General features: G+C 40.9%; 2 protein-coding genes across 3 annotated transcripts in view; both read right to left on the bottom strand.

The window, feature by feature from the left end:
• Window positions 1–5,199, bottom strand: part of plod2 (procollagen-lysine, 2-oxoglutarate 5-dioxygenase 2) — a 31,891-nt gene extending 26,692 nt beyond the window's left edge. The window contains exon 1 of the mRNA XM_069159456.1: window positions 4,730–5,199. Within this exon, the coding sequence (XP_069015557.1) occupies window positions 4,730–4,832 (103 nt within the window). The 5' untranslated portion in view covers window positions 4,833–5,199. The remainder of the gene's footprint in view (window positions 1–4,729) is intronic.
• A 6,332-nt stretch (window positions 5,200–11,531) lies between these two features.
• LOC138204308 (phospholipid scramblase 1) lies at window positions 11,532–19,943 on the bottom strand. 2 transcript variants are annotated; one of them, XM_069159454.1, is made up of 7 exons: window positions 19,872–19,943; window positions 19,123–19,212; window positions 17,647–17,689; window positions 17,331–17,551; window positions 17,035–17,196; window positions 16,338–16,499; window positions 11,532–15,357 (listed from the first exon to the last, which is right to left on the bottom strand). In XM_069159454.1, exons 2-7 carry the CDS (start codon window positions 19,189–19,191, stop codon window positions 15,328–15,330), a joined length of 687 nt encoding a protein of 228 aa, XP_069015555.1. In that variant the 5' UTR covers window positions 19,192–19,212; window positions 19,872–19,943; the 3' UTR covers window positions 11,532–15,327. The 2 variants fall into 2 exon arrangements, with proteins under 2 accessions (XP_069015555.1, XP_069015556.1); XM_069159455.1 differs by lacking the exon at window positions 19,872–19,943 and adding an exon at window positions 18,207–18,289 and having other exon boundaries at window positions 19,123–19,189.
• Between the last annotated feature and the right edge of the window lie 1,092 nt (window positions 19,944–21,035).

The raw sequence follows: 21,035 nt of genomic DNA, 5'->3' as shown, positions 1-21,035 counted from the left end.
ATAAAACACAAAACACATTTCCATAATACGCGAGCCATGTAGGGTATCTGCCCAAAAAGGCTGTGATTTCAATTACACATGTCAAACCACAGGCACTTTCAGCCGTAGGATGTGGCATGATGTCACCAGCACTGAGCCAGGAAACAATTTTGTAGTCTCGTCACACGTCATTTTGAATCAGGAATCGTTTATTTATCCTCCCTTCCCCCCCACAACAACAACAACTAAAATGCAGGAAAAAAAAATCATTAAGCTCTCCTGCAGTTGTTGTCTTGCAGCGCTGTTACAGTTAAGACAGTCATTTCCTCGATTGCCCACAGAGCTTTAAAACCTTCATTGCATAAATAAACATACTCACTTTAAATCAACTTAATGCACATGGAGATTAACCACATAAGTGTAAACTGTGTCATGATCAATACGCTAATTTATCTCATGCAGAATTAATGTAATTAGAAAGCAAATACAACTTTTTGATGTAAAATATTACATTTTGATCATGTTTGCTGCCCAGCATTTTGATTAACAACCACATGCTGCTTCCTCAAAATGGCTCCAGTTTTTCTACCTGGAATTCAAAATGCTCTTTAAAGACAAGCAGTGAGCTGCTCCCCCAGTGCAAAGCGTCATTTGTACATGTTGATTTCAGCTAGCTGATTTATTTTAACAACCTTCAAAGTTTACTGAGTATTAACTGAAAAAAGCAGGCTCATTAAAAAATTTTTTTTTAAAGTTTGTAATTCCATATTCCGCTACTTTAATAGCTATTTTCTTAGTGTATGAAATACTTAAACCAGGCCTGTTCAACAAGCCGCCCACAGGCCGGATACACCCCTTTTAATTTGTCCTATGGTACACAAGGAGCTGACTGCAAGTCAGGCTGAACAATATTAGGATGTAAGCAAGTAGTGAGTGTGCATCTCGAGTGATAGACAATCCATGTGGGTAACCTTGGCGACAGGAATGTGTGGGGATGGGGAGGGTCAGAGAAAAACCCTGTGTGGGCTAGTGACTGCATGTGCTATGATGGACTACAACAGGATTGCACGTCATACTGTGCAAGATATTTGTAGCTCGATGTTGAAATTGAATTACCCTGACTCGAACAATGACTTTAATCAGTGACCTATAAGTATACAGTCTTTGTTGCTTCTCTCCAGTATGACTGTATAATTGTTGGTATTCGACTAAAGGCATGAAAAAGCTGCAAGTTGTTTCTGCCAAATTCTGCCAATTTCACTTGGTGTACTATTCTTTTTTCTTTTTTTTTTTTTACTTTGATGGAATTTCCCGTAGCCCTTTCTCTCTTTTTTTGGTATGTTACAGTAAAGTCTCTTTCATATATGGACAAAGACCAACGACTGCAATTTAAAACCGAGTTCTCGGAGTTTGAACACATTTTCAACTCGACATTCTGTTCAGCCGACGGAGCTCTTGGCAAAAATCAGCTCATGTCTCATGTTCAGTCAAGTCTTCCTTTAAATGACTATCTTGATAACGTAATGAAATATTTGTACTTTAAGGCTAATCCTGACAACTGAAATAAAATATCTTCTATTTTCAGTACTGCTTCAGGGAAAGCCTTTGCATCACGGGAGCTTGGTATCCACCTGTACTTATCTATTTGATAGTCGGATTAAAATTCCCTGAGACGCAGCTAAGAAAAAAAAAAAAAAAGAGTTGAAAAGCAGACAACACAACACATATTTGGCTGAAAAGGAGGCATGGAACCAACCTTGTGGTGACATAGTGACAATGTTCGGAGGCATGATTACAGCCTGAGTCTGCCAACACGGTTTGTTAGTTTGTTAGACTGGAATTACAGGCAATAGAGAGCGCTATTATGCAGTATATTGGGCATGGACAACTTTAGGTGGAGTTTCCTTTTCTTCTCTATAAAGTGCTGCCTGTTGACACGTCAATGATGTCTGGGGAAGGTCTAATCTAGAGAAGCCTTGTCCGTGGGACAGGGGAACAGTCCCAACAGATTATGAGTAATGGCATTTATCCTGGGCTCAAATTAACATCCACTAATCACTGGTAACCATCAGTTACACATTTTTTTTTTAAGAAGTAAACAATGTCAACGTCCCGCCTTCAGATCACCGACATGTTTACTATTATCACTGGCATTTTCATCTTCAAACTTAATAGCTTACAAGCTATTTGAGCTCACTGAACATTCTTAAGAGCCTGGCACAGGTTAATAGTGCTGCTTTTTTTTAAAAACTTGTTTTATTTTTATTTCATTTTTTTTTTTTTTTTTTTATAACTAATATTGATTGAGCTATTTCAATAAACAGTTTAAATGTCAGTCAGTATTTTGTAGCAAATTCTTCAGTCTTGGATAAACGAGTATCTCACTGCAGTGGCTGAGAGTCACACCACAAGACCTACATGTTAAATCCAACAGCGTGTCAGACGTGCTGTTCACACAGTCAGTCAGAAGTAAGTGAAAGGCTCCTTTCAGATGGCCGGACAGTGGGGGTCTACGCTGCCCAATTTTTTTTTTGTAACTTTCCAAAACTGACAAAACCAACAGCCACCTCCACTGTTCACGGTGACTGGCCAGGTGAGAAATGGGCAGAGTCCTGCATTCCTACTTCTTCCACTGCCTCTTTTCACTGTTCACTGCTAAATCACACTGCTAGCATCTGTGCTCCAACCAAACGCACAGAGAGGACTTAGAGGAGAGGTGTTGGAATATGAACCAACACACTGACTTAACACCTTTTCTTTTTTTTATTGGTGCCCCATTAACCACTGTTTCTGCTTTACTTGCCCATTATGACGACCAGCATTCCCCCCCCCCCCCCCTCCCCAACAACAGTACAGCTTGTTCTTTCTGACTTGGTGGATGGCACATTATTCGACCTTGTTTTAAAAAGGCATGTATAGGCTTTTGCCCAGCTGGCAAAAAAAACAAAACAGGATTTACCAAATTTTTCTCTAGAATACTTTGTATACCTCTTACTCTCTCTGGGAAAGAAATGAAATCCTTTGGTCAGAATTTATGGGGGAAAAGAGACTGTTAACACCTCATATAATCTGTGACGTGTGTGTGTGTGTCTCTCAAGACCTATTATTGACACACACACACACACACACACACACACACACACACACACACACGCACACAGGCCCGGTAATGATTTATAACTGATGGACGAGTGTTTTCTCACAATGTCCCGGTCAAAAACAATAGGTACACATTTGTGGATTAGAAAAACTCAAGAACTCCAGCACGAGATATTATATTTCGACTTATTTTGTTTAATTGTCTTATGAAATTGGAGCTTCATTTTGAGCTGTTGTTGGTTTGAGCTTCAAAAAAGTTGTATCGCACTGTAAAACTTTCATGTACCCGTCCTTTGTTTACTGCATCACATCTTTTAGTTACTTTTGAATGACTTCTAAGTCTGAAAAAGGCAACAACATTTGAACATTATAACAGAACATCATAAACTTTATCTTTTAATAAAATACCTGATTAAATTCCGGTGAATAGCTGGGTAAAATCAACACGTTTAAATCCAATTAAATACAACTTTAATTGGATTCAAGTTAAGTGGTCATATGAAGAATTCAAGCTTTCATTTGCTTTCTAACCTATTTCATATCTTATTTCTAAGGTGTGGTATGTTTTATCACAGTTTCAAAGTGCATCATTAGATTTCTAGACAGAAACACAGACCCACAGTAGGCCACTTGTGACATCAAATTTGCATTAAAAAACCCCACATTTATCCACTTACGTTCTTGTCTGCTGGTTTTTACAAGGTGCCCTGTGACTATTGAAGGAGCTGTGTTTAACTGAGAGGGATTTGAAGGTAATTTAGAGCAATTTAACCAGCAACGTGTTGACAGGGGAGGGATTTTCATACAAGTCAATACAATTTGGGGGTGGCATAAAGCTATACATGTTAAGTATATAGGTTGTCTCAGCAGCTGAAAGAGCAGGTTGAGCCTGGCGCCACTCCACCAGCCGCCCAATTAACAGATTTACAAGCGTTTCTCTGTATCCTAGTCACTAGTCACTAGTCACTTAACTGCTCGCTATTACCTTCAAATAATGGATTTCTGGCGCAGTCCGGTCTGTGGTACGTCATTGCCAATAACTTTGTGATTGTTCTGGCTTCTCCTTTACGTTTTTGACGTAAAGAAAAGGAACATAATTCAAACCTTTAACTTCTCGCCCCCAGTTGCTTAGTTATTTCTGCACTGGAACTTTACAGCCCCGACATCTGTGTATAAAAGCCGGAGCTGCGCGCAGCCAAGCAACAAAAAAAGTATAAACGGGATAGTGAGAAACCACAGAGGGTGCTTTTGCGTCAAGAAGCATCACGAACATTTACGCACCAACGGTACACAGTATGTCGCTCTAAACATATTCAGGTTGCCGCACAGGGAGCTGCAGGCACGCAACCTGCGCCTCATGTACAGTAACATCATGTAGCCGGCGAATTACATCTCCCCCACTGCATAAGTCATTTTTTTTTTTTTTTTTTTTTTTTTTTTTTTGCGCGCACGGCTTGACAGCTCTGAAGCGCAGCTCGAAGATGTGGGACTTAACATTTCGATCACACGTAGAAAACGCAATAAAACAACGTCTAACTCCAGGCTGTGTTAAAGTACTGTATGTATTAGCTTGTATTTGAGTTTGGGACGACCCATGAACAAGAATGGGAAAGGAGGAAAAAAAAAAAAAAAAAAAAAGTTCGTTCCTTACCTTTAGGAATAGGCACAGGAGCTTGAGGGGCATCAGTAGAGTAGACAGTATTTGCAAACTTGATCCAGCATGAAAACACTAAACAAAACTTGAGGTACTCCATTGCTGGTAATGGTGCGTTTTCCTGGACAGCCTGCTCCCGGGTGACCGATTGGTGGGGGGGTATTAACTCCCAGTCCGACAGCAGTGATCGAGATCAGCCCCTGAAGGGTCCTACCGGAGGTTCTCGCGATAATGAAGTTATTAAGTGGAAAAAATAAGATAAAGAGGAATAGTGCGTGTTGTGGACGAACAGGTCCCTGGCCCCTCGAGACAGCCCTTGTAGCTCCAGGGAAGGATTATAAGTCCGACAAGTCAGGGAAATTAGAGAGCAACAGGCGTGGTTCCTTAATTGCAGCTGCAGCTACTGGTTCCCGGTGAAGCCCTGCTGAGAGAGACGGAGAGGGTAGACAACGGAATTCACCCCTGACTCAGGGAGGTCCCGCTCGAAAGTGTGGCCAGGCACAGCTGTATATAAACCCCCTCAACCCCTGGCTGCTAAATACCCCTCCTCTGGTCCCCTCCCACTGAGTGACCACCGTTTGGCTGGCCAATACTCTCCTTCTACAGTATAGCCTGTTAAATATGCTCATGAGTATACATCCTGGAAAAAACACTACAGAACAGACTTTTTAAGAAGTTTATTCTCAAAGAATTGAATACATGTTTTTTACATTACATTTCATCTTTCCCCCTTTTTTTTTTTTTTTTTAGAGCACATAGCGTTTCCATGACTTTAATTGCACCAAATGGGGTTACAACATTTTTTTATAAAAAAAAATCCTTCCATACCAGCAGTGGAAGAAGTATTTTGAGTAAAAATCCTATTTCTAGCCACCTTATTTACTGTTGTGTTTAAATATATAACATTAGGCTACATAATATCTTCTGCACACCATTTCCCTGTGACCTGCAGTGGAGTGAAGGTAACAGTAAGCTATGATAAATGACACGTATGTACACGAGTATGATTGTCCACTAGGGCTGTGACTGACATTTATTTTTATTCTGCCAGCTGCTTTAAAAAGTCAGAAAATAATGGGGAAAAAAAAAGTTTTCAGAGCCCAAGTGATGTCTTCTTATTACTTTGTGTGATCAAGTATTTACTTTGTTGTAACAAAGACTTAAGAAAATTGCTTTGTTTTAAGAATAACCTAAATGATTAATCAATTATTGAAATACATGTTTAACTGTTCAAATAATCACTACAGTACAGTAGATAAACGTTGGCCATCATCTAGCAGATGATGGTAAGTTAAACAGTCAACTGCTGCTGCAGATGTTCGAGCTGTTGCTGCATTTACACATACAGCGGGGAGAATGAAGGAAAACAGAAACCAGATATTAAATCCAGCTTCCCCTTGGCGTCACATTACATCTGTCTCCCAGTGTCTCCGCCGACCTTGAAACCACTGCTTCATCTCATCTACGTCTCTCATTCCTTATAAAGAGCAACAGACCCCCCCCCCCCCCCCCCAGTTCAAACCATCCCTTCCTGGCAATGACTTTGCATTGCAGTTGTGATGGCTGCCAGCGGATTGTTTCCCTTCATGACATCACTGGGTTTGTTTTGAAAGCATAGTTTTTTTTTATGAGATAAATTACGTCTCACCAGTGAGGCCCTGACAAACCGAGAATGTCGAGCCATGCCAGAAACCTCAACATCGGGTATAGGGTAGTTGGACTTCCGCCATAGTCTTTACAGTAATTCAGCATGCGACTGACACGAAAGTGAGCGCTGGGCAAAGCGCGTTTATGGAAATTAGTGTGTCATGAGAAAATTACCACCTTAAATCTTGCCGTCTGTCTCGACCAGAAAAAGGGAATTCTTCCTCTGAAACTCAGACAAACGCAGACCTGAGTTCAAACAGCACATTGACCCTTATCTCAGTACTTTCCCAAAGGTATCAGTCCTATTTTTTGCAATCTAAAGAAGCCTGAAAGAAAGTGTAATTTCACAGTTCAGCGACAAATATCTAGCAGGGATTTTTTTTCCCTGCGGCTTTGCGAGGGAACTCTGCAGCAGGAAAATAAAAGTGTTTGTGGTGCAGAGCTTAATGTTGCATCTTGGCACTGTGGGATAGGGAATACGCTGGGTCCTCCTTCAGCTCTCTAACTCAAAGCCGAACACCCACCAAATGTTTGGAAAAGCCAGTGAAATGTTCTCTGGCTTTGATTACACCAAAATGTCCAGAAGTCCTGTGAGTCTTTTAATATCCTATTGGAGCCCTGTACTGGGAGACGTGAGCTTGAAAGGATGATGAGGCCATTTATGGACTTTTACCTTTCTATTTCAGCACTTGCAGAAATATGACGTGTCTTAAGTGCCCGTTGGTGGTGGCAGTGGCACTGATTACAAGTTTAAGTTTGGGATACACGTGTTGGTGAGAAAATTACATTTAATTACACCAAAAATTGGCAGATGCAGAATACAGAAGCTGGGAGACTGCTGCGGTGAGGGGAGGTGAGGACGGAGTAGAAAGCCGGGAGCTCATCATTACAACAAGGCACACCTGCACATGATTATCCCCACTCATTATCTGCCTGGGTATCTCTGGACGCTACCAGACTTTGAACGGCAGCACGCGTGGACACAGCTAAACTCAGCTGTTTATCGACCTTAAAATGGAGAACAGACTGTTAAAAAGCCTCCAGGTGGCGTGTTCTTGAGCCTGCTTTTTAGTTTGAGCTTATTTAGTGCCAAATAAAACACACAGGCCTCCACTGTCCTTGCATGAGGGAAAAGACCAAACGGTGTTATAGCTAGCTGACGACAGCCAACCGTCCTCTATTTTCGGTACTTCTGTGGAGACAGTGGGTTTATGGGCGCTATTTAAGTTTAATTAAGCTGCAAGAAGAAACGGATGATTCATTAGTAGGGCAGACTGTAAAAGAGAAACGGACACATGGAAAAGTAATGCTTGAAACTGCTTCTTTTTGTAATGACTACCATCAATAATGGTGGGCACACAATGTAAAACACTATTTAGTGTTCCTTTCATTGATGTCAGTGCACGACTTTAGGCTGTATCAAATCTAAAATCACTTATCTGTCAGTGGTTGGGACACATCTTGGGTTTCGTTCCACTTTCTGTTCTATTTTTAATGTAACCTGCTTTTGGTGGTGGAGGTGGCTGGTTTTGCAATTGTACTGGTGAGTCACATATCCTAGAAGCTTGGTCTCGTTCCCTTTCCTGAGGAGCCACAATTGCACCGTGATTGTAAAAGAATGGGTTTTATTTTTAGCGTAAAATGCTTAGATCACTTCAAAGTGTAATTACTAGTCCAGATCAATGGAAAGAGTATTAATTTTCTCATCTTCCCCGGGAGCTCATCGCTACGTCATTCATTGGTTCGTTCTGGCTAGTGTGGTCACATTTATGGGGATCCAGGGTGCCCATTGACCAAGGGTGTGGTCTAGGGTTGCCTGGAGGGGGCGTGTGGAGGGGGGTTCGCTAACACGTTTGATCAAAAGACCAAAGAACTCTTATCAAGCACAGCGTATACATTTTTCATGTCAACACAGAAGCTGGCTGCACAAGGGGAAATGGGTTGAGTATGGATTCCTTCATTTTGATCATGGTCCGGTCTTTTATCTATTTTTCTCAAAAAAACAGGCCGTGAGCTCACCGTGAAGTCACGAGTTGCAAATTATATTGCGTACACGGTTAAAGATGTTTGTAATTTTTAAACCCGTGTGATTTTCAGTCCTTTAAATTTGCATTGACTGCTGGATGGATCTACTTTTTTTTTAGGCAGTGTTCCTCGAAAATTATACATAATGAGCTCTTTCACCAGTCTTTCATTTAAATGTCATCATTAGGCGGTAATGTTAAAACCACAAAGCTTTAAAAAAAAAAATAAACACGTACCAGAAGTAGGTTGAGGAGAAGAGGATTCAACCTTGCAGTAAACCTGTGCCTCCAGTGCCACATCACCACTTTAAGAAATATGTTCATACACTACTGTTTAGAGGACACTTAATTGTTGCCTTGACTTCAATTCACTGACAGCAGTTGTTCCGATCCATCTGACATGTGACATCTTTATATATCCCAGTGGTCACGGGGAGATGGTTGGGTGTGGTTTGATGCGCAGAGGTCACAACTGTAGACTAGATTTGGGTCCTGACTACCGCCTTAAAGACATGGAAAAGCTTTGGGTTTGTCATATTTCAATGAAATATTGTAAAACGTCAACAAATCTGTTTCAACTCCTTTTCTACTTTTTCTTACTCAACCAACGGTACGACCTTCTCAAAACCTTAACCAAACGCTTCGACGGTGCATCCTCAGTCACTTAAAACAGAACATGAAAAAAAGTTTCAGTCTGATGGGGCGTTTTTTATTTTTTTTATTTTAAAAACACATCTCCATTTTCTTTTAGAAATTAACAGCAAAAGGGAGAAAGGGTGATTTAAGTGGTAACCATTTAAGTGTGTCATACATTAAAACCATGCTTATGATAAGGACGCCTCAAGGTACATCTACAGATATTCAATCCTTTCAAAGTCATCTCTTTTGAAAAGAGAACCCTCAGTAAAATTACTCATCACCGCACTGCAGAACTTTTGTTTCCCCCTTCTGCCAGACTCGTACTTCGTTCCGGCTGTAAAACAGTGGATATATCGTTTTAACTTGTTTTAAAGGGTCACAACTCCCGTGAAAAACGACTCGTTTCACAATCAGCATTTGATCCGTACAGTCTTGTGATATTTTGAAAATCTTGAACATTCGCACGATAGAATTATTTTATCCCTGATCAAATTACCATAGAGCTAAAAATGGAAATAACCCGAAGTCAGCCGGCTGAAGACTGTGGGACGCGCGCCCTGCCCTGCTCATAGCGCATGCCCGGTGTGCATTCACCCGGCCAGGGCAGGAATGTTTCACCGGACACCAGATTTAATGTCTGTGAAATACAGAAATATCTATCTGGTGGTGCTCAATCAGCATTGTGTGATCGCATTTGGCAAGGGCTTGAATGTAATGGCCTTTTATCGATATATCGAAGCTTTGATTTTTAGGTTCTGTATATCGGGTGAGGTGTAATTAACTGTGTCATCTGCATATAACCAAATACAAAATATAATGAAAACAGAAAAAAAAAAAAAGTAATGGTCCTTAAAGTAGATCTGTTAGACCCTTCTCAGTCTCAGTCTTTAATTAGTGTGGCGCATGAATTGCAGCAAATTTATCTTTAGTCCTAGATTTGTTTTTTTTGGAATGCCAGTGTAAAAGTAAACAACCATCCCCCATTATATATTTAACATCTGCTCTCTTCCACCCATTGTGTGCACAACTTGTTTTTATAGGCTGCGTTTGCACAGATGTTGCTTCAGCCATTTGTTTATCACAGTGGGTTTAAAAGACAGATACCCAGAATTCCAGTTACTGTATACTTTTGGGAGCTCGGTGGAGCCAAACTAACACAAAACAAACGGCTTTCCACTTCATTCTCAGTACATGTTGAGCAGCAACAGTGATGCGAAAAGTTTATTTTCTGTTCCATATTGGTTCGAAACAGACTTTAAATGTAGTTTCCATGAAGGCCCTGGTCTTTGCGGATTTGGTCAGGATACAGTCAGAAAATAGTCCTTTTTAATATTCTCGGTTTCATTTAAAATTCATTTTAAAGTCTTTCAACATGGTCCAAAATGTGTGCAGTGATTCAACCAAGCAGCTCTGTTAAACAACAAAAGGATATCAGCCACAGCTCGTTAATCTGCCAGTACTGTAAAGCACTTACAACATGGGGCTGGCTGGTTGCCCCAACTGATATATCTACTTCACTCACTTGGGCAGAATGTTTTAAAGTTGTTTGAATCTCCTGAGTCCCAGACATCAAATTCACTTTTGGAACCAAGTGTGCCGCGTTTAAATGCACGTGTTACAAAATTACTACACAATTTATGAGATGCAAAGCTTTGGTATGTGTTGAATCATGAGGGAACTGTTTGAAATGGAGTGTTACAAAAAACATAATACTGTAGCTGGAGAAGAAATCTGTTTTTTTTTTCCCTCTCTGGGACGTCTGACCCAGCAAACAATTACTGCATTATTATAAGTGAGATCACATTTGTGTGATCTGGGTATTTAATTCATTTCAAATGTGGAGTTGTTTGTCTTACATCATGGTTCCGGAGAGTCTAGAAACATCTGTTCTCTTACAGTACACCAGTAAATGGGTTGATTTCTGTGGAGGTCTCAAAAAGATTTATTTGGAGGAAAAAGCTTTGACACTCACAGCTGCTGCCTCTTCACTAACTTTAAGTGGGAGAATGTTCCCAGTGACTTTAATTAAAATGTGTGGTCACTAGGAGTTCAAAGGTGAGAGGTTAAACCCCTTTGGTGGTGATGTCAGCAACCAAGGACCAAAGTGGCGACGGTAAATTGTCAGAATACAGAAACCAGAAATTGTGTTCAATATGAAGAGGATACAAAAAGTAGCTTAAACATTGCTTTATATGTTAAATTTTTTGCAAATTGTGAAGTAATGAAGCTCCACGATGATGCAAATGACCTTTTGGACCCTTTCTGTGTATTATGTACTTCGATAACTTGGGGAAGGGGGAAGAAGCCAGCTCTCTGAATTGTTGTAAAGTCCATTCCTCTCTCATTTTTTTTCTCTGAATCATTTTCTCCGCCACCATTTTACAGACTTTTGGAGTTCATCATCTGTGAAAGACACAATTCGGGGATGTTTGGTTTTATTTATTCTCACTTTCACACTTTTCTGCAGTAAAGCATCGGGAGACTCCATGAACTTTTCACTTGTCATAGATTTTATTTTCTCTGTGACAGCAAAAGACATCACAGAAGCTTCGAGAGACTCCTGCACATTAAACTGGGCTAACCAAACTAGTTTGAGGCCCATTTAGTCTCACGACAAAACAGACCTAGAAACACTCACTGACGTAGCAGAATTAAGGCTACAAATAACCCACAGAGTAACACTCTCTGTAGAAGACCAAAATCATACTTGTAATCTCTCTGTTTAAAAAGAATATCTGAACATCGTTACCAAATATGAGAAAAACTATACCTATGTTGAGGCCAATGAAGTATTGGAAGAGAAGTCACAGCATACTTTTAGTTTGGCTTAAGGGCTAAACAAAAACGCCCAAGTAATTATTATTATAATTATTAACTGATAATGTGAGCATGCAAACACACTCAGGAATACCCCTTTCACACAGAGGGGCCAACCAGGGTTTTACACCCACTTTGATTTGATTTTTGAAAGGGTCAGCCCTCATTGTCCAATTCGGCTTCGCCACATCTCGAGGCGGGACGGACAAGGATTCAACAAGTTGCCCTGTTGTCTGCCCACACCCATTTCCAGCTTGCGATTTAATTGTTATGCTTCTCTGTGGGGTTGTGATGCGCGTCCTATCTGAACTGTCACGACCAGGGATTTTTCTGTCTTGGTTAGAATTTGCAAAGAATGGTTGAATGTTCGTCAAATAACCGTGGTCCAACCTTTGTCACTGGTTTGTAATAGGTAAAAGACAACGCTGACATTGTGATGTTTAGTGGGTGTAGACCATGCTCATCAACGTTTTGTGCCTTAGCGATCTAGTATCTTCTAATTAGCACCAAAGACAGTACATCTAATAGATCCAATATGTATTCTGTTCAATAGTTATTGAGCCGCTTCATATTGGCGAAAAGTAGTGGACTGATCGATCGACAAATTGACCAACATTCAACTTCACCTTCCACTGAAAAGATCAGCACTGCCATTCCTAAACCCATGTCATTAGCATGACTAATACCCATCTCGTCTCTCCTCCCTGTGCTCCCCCACTTTTTTCCAACCGCAGCTGAATAACCCACAGCACTCTTGACAAGAGTTGCGTCACATATTCCTGTGAAGTGTAAACCATCACTATCACTAAAAACAGCCAGCCTTAAATCAAATTTAAGGCCGGCTGAAATTCATCGGTCTGAGATGGTGCAGTTGTTTTCTGCTTTACACGCAAGAGACCTGTGGCCTCAAATGTTTGTATTGTAGGAATGGTCACACAATGTGCTGATGATGTCCGTGAACACACGACCCCACTGAATTGTCAGAGAATCATTCTGTAAGCAGTGAATTTTGCATCAATTAAATGTCATAATGAAAAGGTGCTGACATTAACAGTCTTTGCAAAAACATGTTCGAGCTGTTCCAAACTGTACGAGAAACTGCAAGGATTTATGAAACCTTCTATTCTTGCCTAGCTACTGACAAAGTTCCAGCACATCTCTTCTCGGTGATGTGATTACAAAAGCTTAAAAAGGCTGTTTCAAACAAGAGGTCTTTATGTTACCCCCAAGGTTAACAGCTCCAGTTAAATGGCTTAATTAAAAAGGTAAAAAAGAAAATGTTCTCTTTACCGTCTTTGTTACCCTTCACATTGCTGTTTCATGTAATTCGTATCATTGATTCATGGATTTTGGATATAAAGAAACAAAAACCAAAAGAACTGCACTCATCACCATTTAGTTTTTTGTTTTATTGAAGGGTTTCATGGACTAGTTGCACAATTTAAGCTAAGCTCAATTTTCCTCCATAGCATGACGAAACGGTCTATTAGTTCACAGTATTAGTGCAAAGTAGAAGAATAAGGACTTTTTTGATATACTATAACTGACCGAGAATAGCAAAATTCCCTTTGTGTCACATTCTTACTTCAATTTTTGGCTTCGAAACACAATCAAAGAGCCTTCAGAGGACGTAGCACCGGCATCTTATACTATTACTGCTTTTTGAGAAACAACACAGGCTCATGCTATCGGCAAGAACGTGACTCAACTTTGCCTTTTAAATTGAGTCGTTTCTCATCAAATGTTACGTCGTGAAAACAAAACGGACTTTAAAAAAAAAATCCATCTTAAGTACCTAATCATGTTTTCAGTCTTGAAATCAACGGTTAAAAAACACTGCACGTAAAGAGTGAGATAAATCCAATCCAAAAATCCAATTCTACAAACAAGTGTCAATACACTGAAGGCAGAGGCAGAATAAAACACTGTTGAACAACACAAGAACATTTCAATCTACACTGGCAACGTTAGCTCCTCCAACTGGCAGTATATCGTCCATTTTACACAAAAAAAAACCTTCCAGCTTTTGAGACTTAATATATTTTTTTAAAAATGGCTTAAGATGGACATTTTAACACGGTTAATGACTCTACAAGAACTCTTGCTGGTCTTTATGCTAATGTATTACGCGCATAATACTAGTTCTTTACTGTATATAATGTCGAATCTGATTATTGGCAATAGTCATTAAATATTCAAATTTTACATTTCAGTACGGTGCAGTGGTCATTGGATGGAAACTGTTATCCTGTAAACTGTAATCGTTTTAATAAACATTTGTATTTTGACACGTATTGAACCATCAGTTGCGTAATATAACTGTGGAAATGATCAAAATTCAAGTTCATATAGCAGAAAATGCAAAATATGGATATTAAGTTTAATGTACAAAATACTGTCCAAAGAAAATCCCATCTTCACATCGTATCAGGTGCAGGTGTGTAACTCCCGGAGCCAGCAGTAGCCAACACTATAATACAGTAGCATGCATTTCAACCTGAGTTTGTCCAAAAATATACAATGTCATCAGACACTACTATTTGAATAAAATCCTCTGGCATAAGCAGGTGTTGAGGTTGTTTGTTTGGACCGCGGTGGGTTACTCTTAAATTAACATTTACTGCCCTCTTGAGGACAAGACGGGGACAGTACATCGAGCTGTAACCCACTCCAAAAAAAAAAACAACAACAACCTCCACACGGTTCACAATGCATAAATATTGTGGCATCGAAAATATATAAATACTTTGTATCCTACAGCATACGATCATTTACGTTTCAGTTAAAACACACACGAGTACATTCATAGCACGCACACAAAGCAGTGCACACACACACATTGCTCTCAACTGACAGTGTTAAACTGACCAAAATATAAATCAGTAAATAAGGGCGTTGGATACCGGAACTACAAACTACTACATTACATGAGTCTTTTAGTTCTCACACAATATAGCTGTGAGCAAAGGAAATTAGCTGACTAATAATATGACCAAATTACAAAATAGGGCTAAATCAATTTGCATACTCAGTACAATGACATCAACTTCTTTCTTTAACAAACTGCACAACAGCACTTCTTCGCTGTGTTCCCTTTTTGTTTACTTGGATATGGATGGTTTTTTTTAGTTGTTTTTTTTAGGAGTAGCTAAAGGTTTTGGCCCAGATGGGATCAGTGACCATAATATAAACACACATCTAAAAAAAAAGCCAACTAAACAAAATAAACTTCTCCACGAATCTAAAACCGCTGCATTGTGCACCCCCAGCCCAGTAACATCATTTTACAACCGACCTGAGCAGTTATGACTAAAACGAACCTTCTAGTTCGTTGTTCATGCAAACTTATAACATGTAGATACTTTCTACAAACTATCCGTTTGAAGGTTGTTCTATGTTCGGGCATTTGGGACTGATCTTCATGGCCTTGTTCTTCCAGGAATGTAACTTTTTCATCCAGTTTGGCTCCTAGTTAGTAGTTTCAAAAAACATGAAGTCCTGTATAAAAAAAAAGAAACAAAAGTTTTCTATTAACAATAGAAAAACAATAGAAAAGCAAAAACATTAAATTACCCTTCATATAATTGCTTAATTGTTCATTAAAAGTATGAGCTGAAGCGTCGAATTTATTCACCTGTGGTTTTGCCAAACTGTGTAAACATATTAATCCCAATGAAAACGGAGTCATCTGATGCTCCAGTTGTTGATAACAGTTATTCCCAAACTGCAATGTGAGAGTCCTTAGCTGTGGATTCCACCTGGCAACGAGTCTGTGATGTCGCGCGAGTCTGTGACGCTGTTTTGTCTGCCAGGTTTTGTTGACTTGCTGATTTGGTCACGTTTCTTTGATTTCAGTGCTTCTAACGTGGCAAAGTAGGCTACGTTGTTTCTTTTTTGTCCATTCTGTACATGTTGTTGTTATTTCCTACTTTGTCGTGCTAACCCGCAGATATAGTTAATACAGTTGGCTGTGTTTTAGTTGTTAAAAAAAAAAAAAAAAAACATTCTTCATCATTTTTTGTATCTATATTTTCTCATTCAGTGCCTGCTAGCAGGAGGAAAACTCAATTCTTCTCCTACTTGAATGTCCGGGCGTTGATGTCGTCGTGTGATATTGAATTGAGAGTCTGCACGGGGTGTTTTATTTTGAAAAGTACGACGCACTTCTTGTGTCTGACTTCCCGTCTGGCTGCTCTGCTCTGCGCAGCTTGACGTAGCTTTTTGTTAAAAATAGACTCCATGTGTATTTTAAGCGGAGCACAGCGGAGAGCTGCTCTTGAAGCGCGCCGCGTCTGGTGGAATCCCAAGTTTTGTCGAGAGCTCCGATGGCCGCGGCGCAGCCGGTTCCAGTAGGATCCAGCGGTTAAACTACTTCCTGTGCAGTGCCTTTACATTACAGGTTATCAAATTCATTTTCTAAAATGTTCATTAACAGCTAAAAGTATATTAAAAAAAAATGTGTTAATGTTGAAACTTACAATAAGAAAACATGCACCGATCATTACAGCCTTCATTTTCACATCCAGATCCATGGGGAACTGGATTCCAAAGTTGTCTGAATCTGTGAAGGCTTCCCGAAGAAGTCCCGACCACTGCTTACTGATTTTCCCGATCTTATTGACTTCATCCATGGTCACAACCTGAGGAAAGAGTTTCGCACAAGACAAATTGGTGACATGTGTTGCATTAGGATAAAGATCAGTCCCTAAGCTTGTTTGGTGTTCTTGGAGGGAGATCATTGAGCAATCCATAATTCCATCTATTTTGCCCGTTGCCAAAGTAATTTGAGTTACGTCTCCCCCGTAATGACTTCAAAGCAGCAGCGAGAGACCGAGATGGTAATATCATGCTTCAGTTAGCCCTCCTCTGGGTCGGGTAGAAGGTCTGTATCACTGACCCAAATCCCCTTCACAGCTCGGTGTAATAAAACTATTTGAGCCGTGGAACAATGGCCGCACTGTACCACACGAGACCATGCCCTGTGCCACGGCTTCATCCGAGTTTAAAGCCCGCTCTGATTGGAAACATATTTCTCGCTCCGGAGCATGAGGAGGATCCCTTTACAAAAAAACAAACAAAACAAAAAAAAAAAAGCATGTCCAGAGGGCGAGAATGTTACCGTGACATGTTGCGTTTTCACAGATTTAATGGATTTCGGTGTTTAGATAAACTCACCTCAAAGTCGACATCTGGAAGGCAGCTCCATCCGCAGAAGGGCCCGTGGATCCTCAGGACGGGCTCGTTGTGTTCGTTCGCGACAATAAATTTGGGGGAGAACGGGTGCCACTGTTGCACCACGTAGCCCACCGTGTTACCAGGGGGAGCCTGCACCTCCAGCTGAGTGAAGCAGAAGTCAAGGACAGGGTGTCACGTATCGTCTTACCTCCTGAAGAAACCGTCGCTGATATGGTAGGTGGCGACAAATCTGGTGAGCTTTAAAAAGTCACCTCCAACACCGTCATTTCATTTACCTCTTGTAAACAACAGGGGAAGAAGCATGACATGCACTTCAGCGGTCTGGTGACGGTGATGACCTCCTGTCCAAAGTTGTCGAGGACGTGGATGGTGAAGGGGCGCAGGGGACCGCAACACTGTCGACTCAGACAGTCGTTCTCCTCGACGGCGTAGAACACGTTCTGGCCCATGGCGTTACGCACTTCGTACTTGTTGTTGCTTTCGAAACCAATGAGGGCTGCGCGGAGGCAAAACAAAATTCCACAATGAGCTATCACTGCCGTTAAAACACACATGTACTGAACGCGGGGGGGTAGAGCGCGTGCACTGTACCTTCCACCACCTCGACTTTCTGTTTGATGAGTAGCTGATCCACCTAGAAAAACAAATGCACGTGATTTTAAATGTATGCATTTGTCAAGAGGTTTAGGTGTAGTTGGAGGGCCAGCGTTAACTTTTATTTTTTGACATAATCACGCTCATATTCGATCTCCGACCAGTAAGGCCACATTCTGGTGTGGGCCACTGAGCTGTTCAGCGTTGAGCACATGGGCATAAATACATGCAGTGGGGTCACTTCTTTTTAAGTGGACCAGTATATTGTTCTTTAATAGATACTGCATACTTTGTGTCAAACTCAGGAAATCAGCAACAGAGACCCTTGAAGCAATGAGCCGCTTGAGTGACATTGGCGTTGCATGAGGTGCAAAATGTCACCGTCTGAGAGTGCAACCAGGTGGATTTACTATGACATTTACGGGGTTGTGAATTCCTCCCCCAGGTTGAGACCGTCAACATCGACTTCTCCCGTGATGTTCTCAAAATGTCTGAGATTCGATGCAAACGACCTGCGCTGTGGTGCGATGGCATTCGAAACGTGCAAAGTTTCTTACCCGTGACAACACCATTGTCGCTCCCCATCACCTGCACCAGCTGCGCTTTGCCCCCAGCAACTTTGTTCTTGTTATTCAAAAACCTGAATTTTTAAAAAAAAAATGTTTTTGACGTGCGCTGCCTGAGCAAATTTCAGATCAATGCTGAAATCTCGAATCTGCATGTACCAGTGGTCTCAAAAATATGTGTAACTCAGGTACTGATGTTGATCGAGCGACTTAACGTGGAATCCTTGGTCATATAGCTATATACCCGTACCTATAATGCTGCTGTAGCGAAATAATGTCCCCTTGTGGGATTAATAAAGTATCTATCTATCTATCTATCTATCTATCTATCTATCTATCTATCTATCTATCTATCTATCTATCTGAGCTTCTGTGGTTTCACATCTGCAGAAGTGAAGGACCGCAGCATCAGCATCAGCCAACTCCCTTTCCAATTTGTCATGTTCACGGGAGACGTTTTGCCTCGTCGTAGCAGCAGAAACACAGGTGTTACGAATAACATCAACCCCAATGAGCCGTGTCAGCGTGACGGTGAGGCTGCTTGAACAATACCAGAACCATGAAACTGAAAGCAAATAGGATTCAGGCACACTTCATTTAATTTTTCACACCTCCCCACCGTGACATGTCAGAATCCTCCTCCTCCCGTCTCCCCCGTTTAACAATTTACTTTCGTGTGCACTGTAATACCAGCGCATTGTCACGTGTGGGGTTGTGAATTATACGAGTCTGATTAAATGTGACTCTGAATTTAAATACGAGATCAAATATCTTCCTTACACAGTGATGTGCTCATTTCCTCTGCCTTCCAGTAACATTCGTGTATGTAATAGTTCACCGGACGAAGCGGCACGAACACGTCTCAACATGTATTGAACATTAATGATGGAATTTGTGATGAGTTTACCTGAGTGAGGTATTCCAGTCCCTGTGGACAGCCTGGTATTACCGGGTTGGGCACGACATACATATCCATCTTTTCAGAGTGGAGGGAGACCTGTTGATGGGTGCAATATTTAAAACTGAGAAACAGCGCCACCTTCTGTTCACGTGGGTCACAGTCATAAACAAAATGTGGATTAGAGAACACATTATGTTTCGGGTATGGGTAGTTTTGTCCGGCAGATGCAACAAGTCTGGGGGCATCTTCTCTGCTGCACTGTGCACGATTTTTATTACTAAACGGTGAAGTAGTCCTCAGCCTGAGCGGAGCAGCTGCGGACCTGCGTGGTGGGCGGCACAGATATTCTTGGTTGTATCTGGAAGTGACGAGCTTCTTAACAGCGGTGGGGGGGGGGGGGGACACCCACACACCACCAGGATAAATCCTCTTACTCCGTTTGTTTACGCATAAACAACAACAGGCCTAAAAGCCCACGCAAGCCGCATCGACCGTCTCCAGTATGTAGGTCATATCAGTGCGCGTCTCTGGGACCGACCACGTTAACGATGTTCACCGCCTGTGAATGTTCCGTCGGCTGGTGAAGAGAGCGCACGCCGAGGTCTGATCTGCCCACTTTCTCATTCAAAGAGAGCGAGTCGTGTCAAAGCGACGAGCTGCAGTCAACGCCGCAGTTCAACACCGTTCGCATCGTACACGGTTCACACGAGCCAATAAACAGGCCGATGTTGCGTCAGAATCAAAAAAATACTCACCGATATTTAACCCGCTACTTCGAATAATAAACAGGCCACTCCAGAACCAAACCTATGGAATAAACCTCTAATCCCATTGGTCGACGTCATTGCACTTCCTATCTTATGCGCCAATGGCAGAGTGGGATCATAGAAGCGAGCCCAACAGAAGCAAATAGAACCGACTAGAACAGAGTCAAATAGAGCAGATCACAAGCTCAGTAAATTCCAGTTTGTGGAATTAAACAGTCTGCAGTATAGAAAGCATACAGAATGTGTATATATATATATATATATTTTTTTTTTATTGATTTAAAGTAAAGATTAATTTAGGGTCATTTACTAAACCTGGTTATTTACATTATGGAGTTTAAGACAGACAGTCAGGGTCATTCTGCTCAGTGGTGTGTTGTTTTGAATGATCTTGCCATCATTAAATGATACAAATACATTCTACATTGTTCACTAATAAATGTACTGTTATCTCTACCTGCTTCATACTACCACCATACCATGTTGAAAACATACCCACAAGTATAAAATTAGCAGTGGTGAAGAAAACACATCTTTTGTAAAGCGATAATTGAAGACTTTGGTTGATCTTTTTACCTGACAGATGCATAGCTTGATGCTGGTTAAGCTGTAAGAAGTTGCTTTTGTGTCCTCCTAAAGTTTTAGTGTTAATAAAGTTAATGATACAGCGTCCAGAGGACTTCCAGGTAGTGTAACCAGTACGGCAGCCATATTAAAAGCTCGAAAGCTTGGATGGCATGTAGTTGCTTGTTTTATACCAAATTATTTTCTTTTTCTTTTTGAAAATATTGTTAACATTAATACTAATGTTAACAATATTTTCAGCGAGAGAGATAAAACAAATCCCATCCCTTACTCCTGAAGCACAATATGCATCTCATATGGTTGTTCTGCCAAAAAAAAATGAAATAGACATCTACGCCTCCATCTAACACACCACTGAGAGTCTATTCTCAACGTTTGTGCAACGCAGGCTTCCACTTCCAGTCATACATAATTAGTTATTTAAAAAAAAAAAAAATCCTAAAACAGCCACATAACACAATGACATTCAACTAATGTGCACGTGAACTTTGCTTGTGTGTGTGTGTGTTATTACAGTCTGCATCCACCGGAGGGCAGTGTTGAGCCAATGATGCTCGCCCTCACTGC

Source organism: Embiotoca jacksoni, unplaced genomic scaffold (genome assembly GCF_022577435.1).
Source record: "Embiotoca jacksoni isolate LCO1_2020_lvr unplaced genomic scaffold, fEmbJac1.0.p SCAF_25, whole genome shotgun sequence".
Taxonomy (NCBI): Eukaryota; Metazoa; Chordata; class Actinopteri; family Embiotocidae; genus Embiotoca; species Embiotoca jacksoni.
The sequence above is the reverse complement of the archived record's forward strand: the minus strand, read 5'-3'. Positions and strand labels throughout refer to the sequence as shown.